Source organism: Manis javanica, chromosome 7 (genome assembly GCF_040802235.1).
Source record: "Manis javanica isolate MJ-LG chromosome 7, MJ_LKY, whole genome shotgun sequence".
Taxonomy (NCBI): Eukaryota; Metazoa; Chordata; class Mammalia; order Pholidota; family Manidae; genus Manis; species Manis javanica.
Genome location: NC_133162.1, coordinates 57,208,762 through 57,229,469, shown reverse-complemented (window position 1 = coordinate 57,229,469; position 20,708 = coordinate 57,208,762). Strand labels below are relative to the sequence as shown.

General features: G+C 34.4%; 1 protein-coding gene across 5 annotated transcripts in view; it reads right to left on the bottom strand.

The window, feature by feature from the left end:
* Window positions 1-20,708, bottom strand: part of IPMK (inositol polyphosphate multikinase) — a 51,215-nt gene that overhangs the window by 12,714 nt on the left and 17,793 nt on the right. For 2 of the 5 annotated variants that reach the window (XM_073241031.1, XM_073241034.1), the window contains exons 2-5: window positions 18,836-18,921; window positions 16,079-16,174; window positions 12,636-12,732; window positions 4,380-4,552 (exon numbers count right to left, since the gene is read on the bottom strand). In XM_073241031.1, coding sequence (XP_073097132.1) covers window positions 4,380-4,552; window positions 12,636-12,732; window positions 16,079-16,174; window positions 18,836-18,921 — 452 coding nt within the window. Of the gene's footprint in view, window positions 1-4,379; window positions 4,553-12,635; window positions 12,733-16,078; window positions 16,175-18,826; window positions 18,922-20,708 lie in introns of all 5 variants that reach the window. The other 3 variants (XM_073241032.1, XM_073241033.1, XM_017655524.3) reach the window with 3 other exon arrangements.

Sequence of the window (20,708 nt, the reverse complement as noted above, 5' to 3'; positions counted from 1 at the left end):
CTTGTACAAACAAAAAAAGTAGTTTGCCAAGGGCTGGGAGGTGGGGGAATTAGGGGTGAAAATAGGACACAAACTTTCAGCTACAAGATGAACAAGGTCTGAGTATCTAATGTAAAGCATAGTGATTACAGTTGATAACACTCTAAAATATAATTGAAATTTGCTAACAGTATTTAAATGTTCACACACACACACACACACACACACACATAAAAGTTAAGTATGTTAGGTGATGGACATGTTAATTGAGGGGATTCCTTTCACAAGGTATACATATGTCAAACTGTCACAATGTCACTTTTAGTATCTTACAATTCGTATTAATTATACCTCAACAAAGAAATTTTTTTAAAAAGTGTGGTACTGACTTAAAAATAGGCTATAGGGACCAACAGAACAGATTTTAAGTCCAGAAATAAACTCTCATATTTACGGTCAATTTTCAACAAGGGTATAAATACCATCCAGTGGGGGTAAAGAATAGTCTTCTCCACAAATGGTGCTTGGTGCTGGGAATGAAGTTTGATCCCTTCCCTTCATCAAGCCATATGCACAAAATTAACTTAAAATACATTATATATCTAATGTAAGAGCTAAAGCTATAAATTTTTTAGAAGAAAACTAGGAGTAAATCTTCCTCATTTTTGGTTGGGCAGTATTTTCAGCTATGATACCAAAAGCACAAGTAACAAAAATAAATTAGATTCCCAAGTAAAAAACATTTGTGCTTCAAAGAACTATCAAGAAAATGAAAAACCCACAGAATGGGAGAAAATATTTGCAAATAATTTATCTGATAAGAGATTTGTATAAGACTCAAGAATAAAAGACAAATAACACAACTTAAAAAATGGGCAAAAGACTGGAATAGAGATTTTTCCAAAGAAGATACACAAATCATCAATACACACAGGAAAAGATGCTCAACATCATTAGCTGTTAGGGAAATGCAAATCAGAACCACAATGAGATAGCACTTCACACCTACAAGGTGGACTTGTAGTTTAAAAGAAAGATAGTAACAAGGGTTGGGTGAGGATGTAGAAAAATTGGAACTCTCATACATCACTAGTAGGAATATAAAATGGTGCAGAAATTTTGGAAATAACACTTTGGCAGTTTCTTAAAAAGTTAAACTTAACCACAGGACCCACCAATTTCAAACTTGGGAATCTATGCAAAAGAAATAAAAACACATATGCACACAAAAGCTTGTATATGAATGTTCATAGCAGTCAAAAAGTACAAACCCAAAGCCCATCAATGAATGAAAGGATTAAAAACGTGGTATACCCATACAATGGAATATCAATCAGCAATGAAAAAGAATAAAATATAATTATATGTTAAAATGTGGATGAACTTTGAAAACATTAAGTGAAAGATGCCAGTCACAAAAAACCACCTATTATATTACATGATTCCATTTATATGAAATAGAAGCAAACTGACAAAGACAGAAAGTAGATTAGGGTTGCCTATGGCTTGGGGGGCATCATTTCCAAATGATGTGGGGTTGGAAAGATGGAAGGAAATGGGGAATGACTGCTAACAGATAAGGAAGGCATTTCTTTTAGGGGTGATGAAAATGTTCTAAAGTTGAATGTGGTGATTGTTGCCCAACTATATGAATATACTAAAATCAATGAATCGTATTCTTTAAATTAGTGAACTGAATGGGATGTAAACTATATCTCAGTAAAATTTTTAATTAAAAAATATAAATAAAGGAAACTATTTGAGGAAAAACAGTATCAGGAGAGCCAAATCATGTGATACCATCTTTTCTTATCCTGTACATGTACCCTAAATGGAATGGAAACTCACTGAAGTGTTTTTAAACAGGGAAATGCCATGATTAGATATGCATTTTGCCATGTTTGGAGAAAAGACTGGAAGAGAACAAAACTGAACTTGAGAGATCAATTAAAAGACTAATGTCTGGAGAGGGATAATGGTGATAATAGGACTCTGAGATGTTTGGGAATTAAGATCAACAGTATTGATGGATGGATATGAAAGGTCATAGTATGAGGTTTCTCCTTTGTAAATATGGATATATGGTAATGCCAATTACTGAGATAAAGAATGACATAAATTTGTTGTTAATGTTGTGGTTGTTAGTTTATGAGAGGCTGTGCGTCACTTTTTTATGTATTACTTCTAGATACCTTTAAGTTATCAAAGTAAAATGTCAGTAGGCTGATAAGGTATACATATCTGACAATCAAAGAAAAACCAGAAGCTGAAGATACATGTTTGAGAGTTATAAGAGAAACTTAATCAATGAGAGAACAAAGGACACTGTTTAGGAAGAAAAAGAAAGGAAAGAGAGGGAAGCAGTAAAATGGAACCGAGAATACTTCAACATTTAAAGAATAAACAACTGCAACAAGAAAGAGCTGGCAAAAAGGACTGCAAAGTAGCCTTACGAAAAGGGGTGTAGTGTCATGCACACAAAGAGGAACGTTTCAAGAAGGACCTAGTCAGCACTGAAGGCTGGTTTTCAAAGTGAAATACGGTGAGTAATGAAAAATGCCATTTGGAGTTAGTGACATGCAGGTATCATTAGGGACTGTGGTGAGGAGCCAATCTGGTGGCACGATGGAGAAGCAGCCCAACTGAAATGGGCTGAAGAACACTGACTAGGAAGTAAGGAAACGGAAATAACTAGTTTGGCTGTGAAATGGAAATAAGTTAATCTATTGTTGGAGAGCAGAGAAGAGGAAAGGTGAGTTTTGATGTTTTTTTTAAAAATCGAGATTTAAACATATTCAAAGCAAAAGGAAAAGAGCTGATGAAGATATAAGAAAAACAAGAGAGAATCAATAGTATTAGGTTTCTGAAGAGGTGGGAGGTAATGACATCCAAAGGACAGAGGGAAGGGATGTCCCTAGATAGAAAGATGGAAAATTCTTCAACATGACAGGAAGGAATAATGAGGGAATAAAAGCACTTCTAGGCTAGGTATGTACATCTCTTAGAGGAAATTCAAAAAATCCTGTCTGGTGGCTTTCATTTTTTTCTGGAGGAGGAAGCAAAGTAATCTGCTAAGAGTGAGAAGGAAAGTGGGAGGATGAGAGATATGAAAACAGTGAAGGTTTAAATAGTTGTCTGTTAGATTCCTGTGGGATGTTTATTCCTTGTTGGTTTTAACATATCCCATTTTTCCCTTTATTATATATCCACATTTAATTATAATTTTCTAATATGAAATAACTCTTATCAACAATTTCTTTGATTTTATTTTCAATCAGAATACAAAATTCAACTAACTGTGCTATTACAACCATCACATTAATAATTCATCTATAATGCATCCGGTTAACTCTCGTTTAAAACTCAAAGATATGTATATCATCTTACATAAATGAATTTCAAAACTATCCATTATGCTTGTATAGGTAAGCAATCATTTATCATATATACAAATTTTACCTCCACACTGTAGAAGACATACTATTTGTTCAGAGGATTTTTTTCCACATTACTTCTTTACTGTGGTGTATCGCTTGCAAAGATGGCCTCAATAATCCTTCCTTGTGCACATTGCCACTTGTAGTACTGTGACTTCCCTACTCCCACCATTAATAGTAAAATCTTTCTCCTTTGTATCAGTATGGGCTGGCCCTGTGATATTCTTTGATCTATAAAATTCTATAGAAGTGGACCAAGTGAATTTCCAACCCAGATTTTAAGAGCCCTTGTAGCTGCTACTACTGCCTTCCTGGAATGTGGTACATGAAGAAGCTCCAGCTAGCCTTCTGGAAGATGAGGGACCACGTGGGAAAAGGCCCAGCCAACAGTACCAACTTGCAGACATGAAAGTGAGGTCATTTTAGACCGTCTAGGTCCCACCACATGAGGGACCCTTGGTGAGTCAGCAGAACAGTCCACCTAAAGCCAGCCTGAATTGACAACCCACAGAATCATGAGCAAATAAACTTTTACCACAGTCTGAAACAATGACCTAATTTTTAATTTCCCATTCCTATTAAAAAATATAGAAAAAATGTTGAATATATAACCTTAGCACTTTTCTCATGGAAATATCATGAATAATATCATGTTTATTTGTTACACTATTTATTTTGCACCTAAACTTAAAGCTTCTTTAAAACAAAGTGACAGGTCAGAGTCTTGGGGTACAGCCATTCACTCATTTATTTGTTATACCATGTGTCAGAATCATTCCAGAATCACTGACGATTTATCAGTGAACAAAAGATATCAAAATGTCTGCCTTGCACTGGGGAATTACAGACAACCCAATTCCAAAATATATTATCTTCTGATATATTGGTATTAATATGACATCAACAATTTTCAAGGGAAGAACATGTAAAGATAAATATATGTACACTAATAATTACTCTTACCCTCATGCCAAGCACCAAGAACCCAATCTCTTCCATTAATGGGTACTTGCTGACCTGTTGCTGAATCTTCTCAGATGAGGCAAAAGGATCATAGCTTTTTCGCCCTATCTTTACGTCCATTATACAGGGCTTATCAAACTTATGGGTCACATCTTCCAGTTTTAGGTATAAATCTGTTATTAAAGAAAAACCTTAATTAGTAATGGGTAAACATTGCTACTCAAGTAACAGCCAGAGGAAAACAAAATGAGTAAATCTTAAAACTGAGAAAAATGTGAAAATAAATCCAGAGTCAATAATTATGACTCTACCTGAAAAAAAAAAAAGACTAACAAATTTACAAGTATAAATATCACAGAGAAGAAACTCTTGTAATGAATTCAATCATAAGCAAAAGATATAAAGTAGAAAAAGGTTTCCAGGGACATTGGAAAGGCAGTGAGTTTATTTCAAAAGATGTTCCAGAATGCATTCCCCTTTTGAATACAGTTTATGTCATCTATGCCTCAGCAGATCTTAGTATTTTAATCACTTTTTACTTAAAATTACTAACAGGAATAAATCCCTCCCACAGAGTATATAACAGAAGTATAGATTAAGAAAGTATATCAACCCAAATGATGGGCACTACCAAATACACATTCCAGTCTTATTAGTCTCAAAGGAAAAACAAGCATCTTGCTTTTTAGAACAGAAGCAAACCTCAAAAGTTCATCTTGTATACATCTTCCCACCTAAAACTATTACAAATGGAGATTCAAGTTAAAAATTACAGAAGTCCCCATTACCACACACCGTGACCGAACTACTTGCAGCTTTAGTTTGAAAGTAAGGGTCTAGGTGCACTGAGAGAGGCAACAAGGAAAGAAATCCTTCCCTCCTTTCCTCAGTGAAACAATCTTCCCAAAGTCCTGAATGAGATCATATTTTTCAATTATGAGTGTAATAAGAAGCATTTCTCCTCAAAACTTTCTTCAAAGATAGAAGAGATTACACCTGCTTTTTATCAAAGTAGCAAAGTTAGAGGAGGTATTTTCTTTCATTTTTATTTATTTTTTAAATTTATTATTAAGGTATGATTGATATACTCTTATGAAGGTTTCATATGAAAAAACAATGTTTACTACATTTACCCATATTATCAAGTCCCCACCCATACCCCAATGCAGTCACTGTCTATCAGTGCAGCAAGTTGCCAGAGATCCACTATGTCCCTTCTCTGTGATACACTGTTGTCCCCCGATCCCCCATACCATGTGTACTAAACATAATACCCCTCAATCCCCTTCTCCCTCCCTCCCCACCCACACTCCCACATCCCTCCCCTTTGCCACTAGTTCATTCTTGGAGTCTCTGAGTCTGCTGCCATTGTTACTTCAGTTTTGCTTCATTGTTATATTCCACAAATGAGGGAAATCATTTGGCATTTGTCTTTCTCCACCTGGCTTCTTTCACTGAGCATAATGTCCTCCAGTTCCATCCATGTTGTTGCAAATAGTAGGATTTGTTTCTTTCTTATGGCTGAATAGTATTCCATTGTGTATGTGTACCATATCTTCCATTCATCTACTGATGGACACTTAGGTTGTTTCCATATCTTGGCTATTGTAAAAAGTGCTGCGATAAACATAGGGGTGCATATGTCTTTTTGAATCTGAGAAGTTGCATTCTTTGGGTAAATTCCAAGGAGTGGGATTCTGGGGTCAAATGGTATTTCTATTTTTAGTTTTTTGAGGAACCTCCCTATTGCTTTCCACATGGTTGAACTAGCTTACATTGTCACTGGCAGTGTAGGAGGGTTCCCCTTTCTCAGAGGAGGTATTTTCTATGAGTTAAATAAAAGGCTACCAGGGGAAAAAAGAAGACCTACATCTAATGTCTTCTTTCTCCCTGTCCCACCAAGACTAACATAGTTATTAAATTATAACAAAGAAGTCTCTGCTGAACCAAAAATGAAAACAGCACTGGTAGGGCTTGAGAAAGTTTGAAGTCCCTCAGATTTACGGGGCATAAGTCTTCCTCAAAAGGCTAAGAACTAAAGACGTAAATTTTACCCCTTAGTCAAAGGAAGATGGGGGGGAAGTCAAAGGAAGATATGACTGTATATAACGAGGTGAAAAAAGGAATGAACTGCAGCCTAAGAGAACAACAATGACATACAAGAAGGAATATGTCACACATTTTAAAGAAAGGTTTGTACAAAAAGACACATTCAACAAGATAAAAGAAAACAAAAGATCTGGACGCAGACATGAAAGTGCTGACAGTGAAAGGCAATGGAAAGTGGGAATATCCTGATTAAGGAACTGGAACCCACCCAAGCTTCTGTGCTTTAAGAGAGAACTACAGGATGGATGAGAAGATGGGGAAGGAACAGCACAGGACACTGCCCTTCAGACTGTCCTCCTATCTCCAACTCCCTTGAGCAAAAGGGAAGGAAACAGATCCATCCTCTCTAAGCTATATAAACTTTCAGTAACAGGCTTGTATTTCAAATATCAAAAAAGAGTAATTAGATCAGTACAGTAAATCACTAACATTCACAAATTCATTATTAATTTCCATAACTTCTGAGACCCCAAACTCTTATTGAGGTGAGGCTTTGTAATCAGAGTACAAAAACTGAATCTAGATATCACAACATCCAATTCTCAGTGCAGGGTTATTATTTTCTAATTGCCAATTTGGTAGTAACTTTAAAAAAAACAATAAACTGTTTATCATAATACGGGATGACAGAAGCTAGAACAGAGACTTTGCAAATGAATATAAAATCCCTATTTCTTCCTTCTCTCTTGGGAAGAAGAAAATAAAAAGGCAAATGCTCTATATAGTAGGAATACAAAAAAAGTTTGCTAAACAAATCAATGTTTGCCCTTTTAATTCCTACTGTCCAGTGAGACTTGGGTTTGGCCTTCCTCATACTATAATAAATTGAGTCATTCCTTAAGTAAACATACCTGAGTACCATGTTTTATTTGACATTTATTTCAACTAGTATTTTAACTTTACTTTTTCTTTACCTTACTTTCAGGTTCTTGATGTTTGAGATGACTGGAATTACCAAATAACTGCTAGATCATCTATTATTACTCTTAAATTAATAATCCTTAAAGCCTACTGATTGTTGCTCTACTGTTTTTAGTTCTCTGGCCTTTTTTTTTTTTTAAGTTAAAAGAATTTGAGATTCTCATTTAACTTTCCAAATTATAAAAGTAAACATCAAAGCCTGCTTTAGACATATATAATTTTTAAGAAAGAATATGATGTTATGTATCTAGCAGCTTGTCACAAGTGCTTTTGGAGGAAATAGGTAAATAGGAAAATGAGGTATGATCTGAGTATTGTGACCTTCACTGATTTTTTAATAGACTGTCATCACTAGGAAATCTGAATACTGACTCTCTCTGAAAAATGCTATTAGCCAATTATTTCATTAGAGTAGAGCTTAATTCAAAATAGGACAATCGACGTTCTGTAAGTTAAGTGAATAAAGGAATTTTATTACAGGGGAGCCGCACTTGTAAGGCAATGCCACAGGCTAGATAACAAAGGACAGTTTTTTTCAGCAAGACTAGTCTGGCTATGGAATACAGCAGTATTTTTTTAATTTTTAGGTAGATAGAAAATATGCTATAAAACTCATCCAAAAAATCAGATGGTCTAGAATGAGATAAAGGTTCTATCTGGAATAGTTTAAGTTTATTCTGACCAAGGTCAAGGAAATAATTTAAAGTACTTAAATACGATGTTTAGAAAACATCTTGAAAAGAATTATATGATTATTTTATATGGCATTTCTTACAAGACAGAATTTTGAATATTAAAAAAAGCAGATTTTCACATATATATACACATATATGCATGTGTGTATAAATCACAAAGACTGACAGAATAATAACTAGGTTTATCTTTTTAAATTCTCAAAAGCTCTATTTAGGACAACAGATTCTGAAAAAAGCCAGTTGATCAGAGGTCCAAATACTGGCATTTGTGAACTTCACATCTAAAAGAGATGTTCTATAAAACTTAATCTTGGTATTTATATAATAAATGAAAAGACATCTACTTTTCATAAATACACAGAGCTCATTACAAGAGGTCACAATGCCTAAAAATAAATTAAGTATAAGAGGCTATGGGCATAAGAGATAATTGTACTATTTATCTATTAGTTTATAGAAAATATATAAAGAATTTCTACAGTTCCTCAATTTTTTAAGTTAAACATCATGAAAATAACTATTTACCAATAATATGGTTAGCATGTACAAAATATTTATCTACTTCATGTTATTGACAATACTGTAAGATTACACAAGCTTACTATGAAGAAACTATTTTAAATATATTTTCTATTTAAATACATATTATATATACTTATTTTAAATATAATTTTAGTATAATACTTACATTGTTTCATAATACATTAAGCATAAAAATTCCTATAGCAAATTTTCTACTGCTAGTATGTAGTGCTGACATTCTAAGAAAGGTGAAATATTATGTAAAAATCAAAGACCTACAAATAAATGAACAGTAAAGATGAGATAACTAGTTCCTTTAAAGGAAAGACAAGGGAACAGACATTTATGGAATTGAAGGAAGACTCATTTAGATCCCATTAATAAATATTTTATCAGTTAAATTATGAAAATGTGGGTTCCAAGTTTCATCAAGCTCTTCCCCACTGTATCTAGAAAGTCTACTAGGCATTAGCTACCATCTTCATTTCTGAACCTCCTGCAAAGAAGAAAAAGCCAGGTGGGGTACCTGTGCCCAACTACAAGGTCAAATGGAAACACAGAGAAGGCCTTGCTTTTGCTTTCCACATCCATCAACAGTCATTTCTGAGAGGAAGAGATGCTCAAAGTAGAAGGAATTATAAGTGGAAAGCTTGAACCTACAAACCTGGGGTAAAGGAGGAGGAAGAGAACAGACACGTATACCAGGGTATTTCAGTCCATGCTTCCTGAAACTGGACTAGCAGGGGATCCAGAAACCTACCAATCAATCAGGCTAGAGATTACATTTGAACTCTCAATTTGTTCAAGCCTACTTAAAGATGTACTTTGCTATCCCTCCAAATAATTATCACTAAAAAGCTTTTAATGGAACAGGTACTAGGCATCTATGTGTTCATATACAGGTAAAAAAAAAAAAAGTCCATACATGCATACATTTTAATATATAACTAGGTCAAAATCTCAAAGACAATTGCCAGTAACCTAATGGTGATGATTGTATAACTATAAATATACAAAAAAACTACTGAATTGTACACTTTAAATGGGTGCATTTTATGGTATATAAATTATATCTCAATAAAGGTATCATAAAAAAAATTTTTTTAAACCTACTGGTCAGCACATTCTACATTTTACTACTTTGGATTATAAAAACTATATCAAAACTTTATAATGCTCTGCCCAAAGCACATAGGAAAAGATGCCCAAATAAAAAGTAAAAAGAAAAAAAAAGGCCATGAAGTAAATTATGTCATTAATTTAATACTATTTAAATTATAGTAATGTAAACCACAGTATTAACCTAAAATTATGAAAATAGTTGTTTTCATGATCCTGTAGGCTATACATGTATAAAAGTTTACCATCTTATATTTGTTTCATTTACAATTGTTTTCAATTAAAAGGATAAAAACAAAGTGATTCCATAAAGTTACTAGGAAAAACTAAACTAAACCAATATGCATGGTACAAGTTTTGTCCAACTCTTCCAAAAGGAAAAAAATTGAAAAGGAATTGGAAATTCTTTGAGGCACCTGTTGGTATTACTACTGAACCACTCTATATTTCTATACTTTTTAATTTCCCATCGTCTTTTCCTCTTCTATTTACATTTTCTCTTCTCTCATTTTCCTCACATCTTCTCATCTCAACAGCACCAGTATCTCCACTTATATTGAAATAAGGACAGTAGAGTTTACAAAGCATTCTCACATAATATGCATCTTTACAACTCTATGTGGTATTATTTTCAATTTATAGAAGAAAAAGAAGAGCTCAGAAAGGTTAATGAGTCAGCCAAGTTCAGAAAGTCTGGAAACAACCAAGGTAGAAGTCAAGTCTGTTGATTTCAAAGTTACTGTACTTTCTGTATCAGCACAGATGTCCCTCAAGATTATTCAGTCCTTAAGACTAAAAAGGCTGTTGATTGCTAGCAAGTCCTTGATATTTAAGTCATGTGCTCATAATCCTAAACTATAGAATGTCATTTTTTAAATTAAACTATTTCTTCTCTTACCCAAATTTTTTCTGTATGCTCTACTTTTCAAAATAATGATGTTAATTTCTGCTATTCTACCCCTTCTAACAATCCTTTTTTTCAACTGAGCATTTGCTGATCAGCACAGGAGTTTTTTTGTTTTGTTTGTAAAAACATTTTTGGATCTTTACATTTTTATTTTTTATTAAGGTATCATTGATATACATGCTTATGAAGGTTTCATATGAAAAACATTGTGGTTACCACATTCACCCATATTATCAAGTCCCCCCACCCCCCACTGAAGTCACTGTCCTTCAGTGTAGTGAGATGCCACAGAGTCACTACTTGTCTTCTCTGTAGCACGGGAGTTTTGAGCTGCTCCATTTCCAACCTCGGCGGGTTCACTCCTCCTTAGGCAACCTGGTGGTCCCCTGCTCCCAGAGGGTCACCACACTGATGCCAAACTTAGTGCGGACACCCTATCGGCAGAGCGCACTCCAGCTCAGAACTCCTGGGCTCAGGCGATCCTCCTACCTCACTCAGCGAGTAGCTGGGACTACAGGCACAGGCGGCTTAACTGAGTTTTACTTACCTAGATTCTAAGCCAGCACCATCCTCAGCAACCTTTGTTAATCTTTCAGTGTCACTTTAATAAGGAGTAATGATTTAAACAGCAACCAGTAACAAAATAACTGGAATCTAGACATCTTATATTACAATGGAAATCTCTACAAAGCAAAGGGAATCATAAGCATCTGTGAAATAAATTTAAGTAACATATATCAGATATATATGTATCAGGTAAAGTACCATATCAGATATGATATTTAAGTATCATGCATATCATATATATGATATCAGGTAAATTTAAGTATCATATATCAGATATATATATATTTGGGACTAAAAGACAAAGAAAGAAAGGGAGGGAAGAAGGAAGAATGGAAAGAAAGTTGGGAGGGAGAAAAGAGAAGGAGAGGGAGAGGAGAGGTTGGGGGGAGGAGAACAGAAGAGAGGAAAAGAGACAAAGGAAAAGGGCTAAGCTCACTTTTTTTCCTTATACAATTAAAGTACAAAAGAATCCTAAATATCCAGGGGAATCACTGATTTGTTATTACCTTACTGAGGATACTCACAAAGAGATACTATGATTCCTTATCTACACAGAGAATGAGTAGAAGGAAGACAAAGAACTGAGGAAAATAAGAAGTTCAAACTGGAGCCACTTTTCTTCCTTTTCTCAAAATGTGGTTCAAGCAGTATCTACATCAAAAAAGTCGCAGCTTTTATTTAACAAGCAGAGCACCAAACCAACATAGATCTGCATAATCAAAATGTGGGGTAGTTGGGACCATTAATTTGCATTTTAACAGGCCTATGGGTTATTCTTAAACTCAGTCAAGTTTGAAACTTTTACCCCATTTAGGAACCTTCTTCAACCCATAAGCAGTCATGCTGCTTGTTTGATTAAATTCTGTTCAGTCTGCTCTGTCAAAGGCCTTGAGGTGGCAAATACTACTTTAAGTATTAACCAATATTAAGAGGGAAATGCTGTGCCCTTACATAAATCATTCTGTTCTCTAACCATGAAACTTACCACTATTTTTTAAGACTGCAGTTTAAAGCCTGGCTGGGGGATAAAGGTATGGGATAGCAGTTAGGGAGGAAGTTAGGCAAAGAAAATATTTTGCTTGATTTTTTTTCCCAACTCAAAATGGGAAAAAGAAATTTGTCCAATAAATTAGGAAAAAAAGAACATCTGTAAATTAATATAGTATTAAGTACCAGCATATATATTTTCATTCAATTATAACAGATTGGTCATTAACTTGTATATAACCACCTAAGAAAGCAGTTATGAAAAGCGTAAGTATCAATAATTTTTCTTTAATGAAGTAGAGCAAGATTAGAAAGGAAAGCACACATATACTGTTTTTATAATATGAGGGTTAGGTTTTACATAAAGCCTTTAAAATAGCCACTCTCATGAATTAAGCCTAAAAATAAGGATTTTTAATAAAAGATTACCATTTGGTGCAGTGGGAGGTGACCAGATACCATAATATTTTGGCAAATATTTTCGTAGCTCTAATAAAACACTGTCAGTACAATCAGCAGCATAAACCTAGAAGAGAGGAATATAACATTTGCATGTTAATTTTTTACAATGCTTTATAATTGCCCTACATATTTTTCAAATCAAACAGTACTGGTGAATCATAATTTATCTGGTAGAAGTTTCAACTGGAAGTACATTTGGGCTAAGCAAAAAAGATTACTCAGTGTCTCCAATGAAAAACTATGCATTGTTTAGAGCCCATTCTTCTTGGCTATCAAATTCTACTCTTTCACTGTCCTTGAACTATTTTACAACTAAGTAGATAACTCCTAGGAAATGTAGTAATTCTTGCCCATACACATGCAAAAAAATTCTGGCCAGAGGAAGTTCAACTTGACTTCTCTCAACACCCCATGGGTGGGGAAAGTTTAGTGCTGGTACGGAACTTCACTTCAACTTCCTTTTATTCCATACAAATTTGTACTTCTCTGATTTCTCCTTTCAACCAGTTTTAATATCTGCCTGGTTCCCTCATTAAATAATGAGTTTAACAAATCTTTAACATATATTTATTTTATATCAGTAAGGGAGGTGTGATTTTCTTTTTTAAAAAAAGAAATTATCCTTTAACTCAATGTAAGTCTAATTATTGCTCATTTAATTCCTAAGTTTATAACCAGGAATAGTTCCAAAAAATACTATACATGTTCAGATATCCTGGAACTAGATTCAAAGGTTTTTTTCCTAGAAGAGGAAAGAAAATATTTTTGTTTTAAAAACAACTTGTAAGACATTTTATCCAATGAACTCTCACAATATGGCCTACCTAATTACCAAAGCCATTAAGGTTTACTGGTGTAAAATGCTTATAAAATCTTAGTATTAGAGATCTAATCATATATGACAAACCATGCTCATGTCAAGTAGTTACATAATTCTACAGAATAAACTCAAGTGTGGAAGAGACTCACCAAATACCAACGTGTTAAACTGTATTTCCCATCCACCCCTATTGAAGTGTGAGCAGAAGTGGTATGGGTCAATCCCAGGTGAAGGTAATTAAGAGCAGAGTGTACTTTATCACCCCTCTGTTCCTGGCACAATGACAGTAAGGGCAGAGTGTGCATGATGATGTAACAAGAAGATGGAGGAACCAAGTGTATCTCTGTGTACTTACCTAAATAAGTCCACAATGTAAGTAAACAGATAAAAGAAATGGAAGAGTACCAAGGTAAACTCCTCTTCTTACATTATGTATGCATTTTTTGAAGTACTAGGTCTGATATTTACTGCAATATGCCAGACAAAATAACCTAAAAACATTTGTACCTAAAAATATAGGATAAAATGTACCAAATATTTTCTGAAATACATAGCTAATTTCCCAAGGGGGAAAAAAAAGAAATTCGTAGGTAACTAAAATAAAGTGAAAACCCAAAGTGTTAAGCTGAGCAGTGATATCTGGGCTTCACAGAGGTCCACCCTGAGACTTGAACCAAAGGATCTCTGAACTTAGGAACCAGGCATAGATGAGGACAGTTACCACACCGAAACAGGGAGAGTAAATGAAAATCCAAATACTGAACAGTAAAACTGTGGGCATCCTTCTTCCTTATAACCCAAGAATGCTGGTGGTCAGGCTGATTGGGAAAAAGAGAGAAGCAGCAAACACACATTATTAGGGATAAAAATAGAGTCATAACTAGACTAGCAGAGATTTTTTTTAAATACTATGAAGAACTTTGCTGAGTGGGTAATTTTATATAAAAATATAATTCAACTATATTTTACTATCACATTAACAAATAAAAAATCAAGATATTTAAGAAACTGAATCACTGGTTAAAAATATATCCTTTCCCAGGAAAGAATGAAAGGGAGAAAGAAGGTTGGAAAGGAGGAAATAAAGAGCAAGTGACAGACAAGCTGCTTTGATGAATTTATATAGTTGATCCTCGTACAATGCAGAGGTTGGGGCACCAACACCCTGTGCAGTTGAAAATCCACCTATAACTTTTAACTCCCCAAAAACCTAACGACTAAGAGCTTACTGTTGAAACAGACTCATAAATACAAAAAACTGGTAGTTGCCATTGTAGAGGAGGGCAGGGGGGGATGATGACATGGGTGAAAAGAATAAAGAGGTACAAATTTCCAGCTATAAAATAAATAAGTCACAGGGATAAAAGTACAGCATAGGGACTATTATCAATAATACTATAATAACTCTGTATGGTGACAGATGGTAAGTACACCTGTGTGGTGAGCATTTTGTAATTTGTGTATTTTCAAATCATTATTCTATATACCTGGAACTAATATAATATTGTGTATCAACTATACTTCAATTAAAAAAAGAATTGCCTGTTGACCAGAAGCCTAATAACATTAAGTCTATTAACACACATATTTTGTATGTTATGTATATTATAAAGGTATTCTTACAATACGAAACCAAAGAAAAGAAAATGTGTTCTCAAACTCTCTTAAATCTCCAAAAATATTTTCCAATATATTTATTGGAAAACATCCATATATAAGAAGTTCAAACCCATGTTGTTCAAAGGCCAACTATATAATTCTATCAATCCTTTAAGGAACAAAATCTTTATCTGATACAAACTCTTTTACAAAATAGAAAAATAAATGCTCCTCAGCTCACTTTATGAAGCTAAAAGAAACTTGGTATAAAAACCAGACAAGGACAGTATGTGCAGAAAATAATAGTTCAATCTCACTTGGGAGCATAGCTGGAAAAACCTTTAATAAAACTGCAGCAAACAAAATTCATTAATGCATATTATTTAAAAACAAATGAGAAGACAAAATCTGACTAGGTTTTAATCCAAACATGAAAAGTGATATAATAGTAGAAATCTACTATGTCATTTACCACATTATCAGATTAAAGGAAGAAACACATATGATAATTTCAATAGATACAGAAAGATTGCTGAAGAATATTCAATACCCATTCATGCTTTAAATTGTTTCTTGAAATAAAAATAGAAAGGATGCTGTGTATCTTCCCCTTTCTCAAGAATCTGACTTGAATCAACTGCATTAGTGGGAGTCCTTACCCTCTTGCCATAGTCTGACTGGTGCAAAAGACCAGAGGGTAAGAGAAGAGTTGGAAGCCCAGTTATTTTTCTGTAGTTTCTTCCTTATCAGTTCATGCCTTCTCATAAAGTTACCTTCCCTGTGTCCCAGTAACCACTCCTTCTCCTTGCCCTTTCAAGCCCAGGGATGGTATGGCATTATCTTTTGCAGGTGGCCTTAAACTCTAACCACACCTTTGTAAATGGTCCTTTTATTAAGCTAACAGAGTGTACTATTTGTTTCTCATCAGAACCTTGACCCACACAGAAGGCCATTTCCTTAGCCTAGGAAAAAGTATCTGTCAAAAACTTACAAAGTCATACTTTAATGGAGAAATGTTAGAAGCACTTCTGTTAAGTGGAAGGAAGATGCCCCCATCATTGCTTGTATTCAGCACAAACTGGAAGTCCTTGGCAAAAATATATGGATTCAAAAGAGACAAACAAAAGTTCCAATTACAGGAAGATATAACTATCTATATAGAAAACAATTAGAACTGTTGGATTCTCAGATAAATACAAGTAAATAAGAGTTCAATAAGATTACTACATATAAGAACACTATACAAATACCTATTTCATTCTTACATATTACCAATCATTGGAAACTTAATTCAAAAAATGCTGTTTACACAACAGAATCACAGACTCCAAGTAGGGACTAGTGGTTACCAAAATGAAAGGGAGTGGGAAGGGGACGTGGGGAGGGAGGGAGAAGGGGATTAAGGGGCATTATGTTTAGCACACATAATATAGGGGGGTCACAGGGAAGGCAGTACAGCACACAGAAGACAAGTAGTGACTCTAAAGCATCTTACTATGCTGATGGACAGTGACTGCAACAGGGTGGGTTGGGGGGACTTGATAATATGGGTAGATGTAATAACCACAATGTCGCTCATATGAAACCTTTATAACATTGTATATCAATGATACCTTAATAAAAAAATTTTTTAAATACTGTTTACAACAGAAACAAAAAATAAGGTACCTAGAATGAATCCAACAAATTATGTACAAGACTTCTACAAAGTAAATATAAAATACTTTCTTCAAAAAAGGGGTAATGTGTAGCAGTTGACAGCACATATTCTAGAGCCAAACTGCCTATATTCAAATCTGGGGGCCATCATTAACTACTTGAATGATCTTGATCAAATTTTTAATCATGACTTAGTGTGCACATATATCAAATTAGGATAAGAACAGTACCTAATCCACAGGATGTTGTTTAGATTAAATGAGTCAATCCTGGGAAAGCATTTACAGCAGCCCTTGTTTTTTTTTTTTAATTAAGGTATCATTGATATATAATCTTATGAAGGTTTATCATTGAATACAATCTTATGAATCATATCCCATTACAGTCACTGTCCATCAGCATAGTAAGATGCTATAGAGTCACTACTTGTCTTCACTGTGCTATCCTGCCTTCCCCGTGCCCCGCCTACATTTCATGTGCTAATCATAATACCCCTTAGTCCCCTTCTCTATCCCTTTCCACCCACCCTCCCCACCCGCTTTTCCTTTGGTAACCGCTAGTCCCTTCTTGGGGTCTCTGAGTCTGCAGCAGCCCTTGTTTTTTGTTTTGCCTTGGTTTGTTTTTTTTTTCACTTGCACCCAACTTTAAAGAGCTAAAGCTATAAAATTCTTAAAAGAAAGCATAAGCACAAATCTTCATGACCTTAGATAAAACATACAGGAAATATAAAATAAAAGAAAGATAAACAGATAAATTGGGCTTCGAAATTTAAAAACTTTTGTGCTTCAAAGGACACTGCCAAGAAGGTTAAAAAGACAACCCAAAGAACAGGAGAAAAGATTTGCATATCATATACCTGGTAAGAGACATGTATCTAGAATATGGAAAACTACAACTACAGACAACCCAAGAAAAAGTATCTGAATAGACATTATTTCAGAGAAGAAATACATGTGGCCAGTAAGTACATGAAAAAATGCTCAACATCATTAGCCATTAGAGAAATGAAAATCAAAACAAATGGCAATGAGATTAACAATTCACTCTCACTTGAATGGCCATTTAAAAAACAACAACAACAAAAAACATTGGTGAGGCTGTGAAGAAATTAAAACCCTCACACATTGCTGGTGAAAATATAAAGTGGTGTAGCTGCTTTGGGATATACTTTGACATGTCCTCAAGGAGTTAAATGTAGAACTATCACGACAGCAAATCCACTCTTAGGCATATACCCAAAAGAACTGGCAACAGGTACTCAAAGAAATATCTCTACATGAATGGTCATAGCAGCACTATTTACAAAAGCCAAAAGACAGAAACAACCCAAACGTCCCTCAGCAGATGAATGCATAAAGAAAATGTGCTATATAAGTACAATGGAATATTACTCAGACATAAAAAGGAACAAAGTATAATGCATACTATAAAGTAGATGAACATTAAGCAAAAGAAGCTAGACACAAAAAGTTATATATGTATGACTCCATTTACATGAAAGATCCCTAATAAGTAAGTCTACAGAAAGCACAATAGTGGTTGCTGTGACTGAGGAGGAGGAGTAAAGCATCCTGGCTTAAGGGATCACTGTGTGATAAAACATTCTGTAACTAGATAGAGGTGGTGGTTGCAAAACACCTGAATGTACTAAAAAGTATTCCTAGTCATATGGTTAATTTGATATTAAGGATATACCTTCTCCCCCTCTCCCTTTTGCTCCCTTTTGGAGATTCACAGTACACATTTAACACATTTAAAGCTCTAAGAAATCCTATAGTAAAAACAGTTATTTAAACTCAACATTTTTGAGAAACACATAATCTCAGTTAACTATTTTTCAAATGTAGGTTACAACCCATTAATGGAAGTCAATTTTGGGATAAGAATAAGGATCTTTAAAAAATGAAGTAGAACAGAAATACTAGACTGTATCAGTAAAGATGGTCATTCTATTTCAGTAATTTTTGTTTCAATCACATACACAGTATATATATATATATGCCATCAAATGTACTTCTTCCTGAGTCACCATCAGAAAACTATGAAAAACACTCTGATTATACAACAAAACAAATCTTACCTCACTTACCATATTATAGAATTCCAGCTCTCTTGGACCCCTTGGAGGTGGCTGTAACTGTTTCAAAACTGTGCCATCTGGATGTTGTAGTATACCTATAGACCAAAATTAACATGTTTTTTAAATGCTGTAGTAACAGTGTACCTTGCATCATAGATTTGGTCCTAAAGTTACAGATAAACCACTTTCATAAATTTAAGTTTCCTTTTTCTTATTTCAGAAATTTTAACAATCAACATATTTCAGTGCTTGTTTTATGCAAAGCACCAGAACACAAATTCTAAGTAGCTTGGTTTTTTATTGTCTCCATTCACTGTTTCTTTTAGAGTCCTTGGAACTGCTGAATAAATAGAACGTATGTGTAAATTTTTGTAGAATTTCTTTAGTAATAGACTTTCTGGGAGATACTAATTTATACTTACACAACAAGCAAGTTTAAAGCAGTAGCATAAACTGATCCTAGTTATAATTAACAGAAAACAATTTTAATGGTAGTCCTATGTGAATGCCCTACTTTGTGATTTTTTATAAGTTTCTCTCATTTTCACAAAAGGAACTAAAGAACTTTACTGATTCAGATGAACTATGTAGAATTGTACAGATAGTATGGGAGCACCTAGCCAATAGGAAATGGGGGGGCTGAAATCAGGCACTCTGCTGAGAACCAAAAGGGTCACCTTTTCATACTATGACGAGAGGGGGAGCCTTTTTCTAAAGTCATCATATAGGTACTAACACTGGCCCTGTCCCTATGCAATGAAGACTCACTTATTCCCAAATTTATATGTTAAAATCTCAAATTTTCATATATTGAGATTTCACAAAATCATACTAACTAGAACACAAAGAGCACTCAAATAAATCTATTCACATTTTGATAAAATATGCCACTTAGCATTCTATTCCTTTTAGCAAGTGTCAGGAACTGTTAATCATGACAAAAATGCAGAATTTAATCACTGAAGCAGAAAGTCTCAAGAGAGATGACAATCAAGTATATTTGTTTTAACACCTAGACATAGGAGAGAAAAAGGTAAATATTAATTCATATGGATAAGACTAGTTAGTAAGTGGTCAAAAAAATTTAGGACTTCAAGGAGTAGCCTAATATAACTAAAAATTACTGAAAAGAAATTTTGTTCCTAAAAGTTGGGATGTAAAACAAGTAAAGCTCTACTCTCCTGGTAACAGGCATTTTAACGGGCATTTTCTAAGCGCTAATGCAGATTGAAAGATGCCTTGAGGAACTAAATTCCAATAGGGTATGTTGGAGGTTTGGGGATGCAGCATAAATGAAGAGAGAACCATGCAGCTTAACATCTTGGGGCAGGCAACTAGTCTAGATACAGGTAAATCTGCCATTAGACAAATATATTTTAGCAGCCAAGCAGATTTTAGACAACAGAATGGGGTAGCAGGATGAATTAAAGACAATAGTCCTACCACAAAAACTGATTGTTTGACCCAGTAATTCTCCCACACTACTCACTCTGCAACACCCTTCCCCCCACCAAGTTTTTAGAGAAAGTAGCCATGAAAGAAAACATGACAATCACAGGCATTCTCCTAGGGAATGAATTCCAAGATCCCAAAGTAAACCAATAATGTATTAAGTTCCTCCCAGCTGAAAAGCTGTCAAGATAAAAGAAAAGGAAAAAAGAAGCTTCATGGATGGCTGAGCCCATAATAGATGAACTAAATCTAAGACTTATCAACTCCTCACCCTAAATAGAGGGAAGGACTAATACCCTACGTGAAGCAAAGCAAAACAAAAATTCTAAGTTTTACTCCCCGCTGTTCTTTAAATATAATGCCCAAAATCCAATTAAAAAAAAGGAGACATACTACAAAATCAGGGAAATGTGATACATAATTAAAAGAA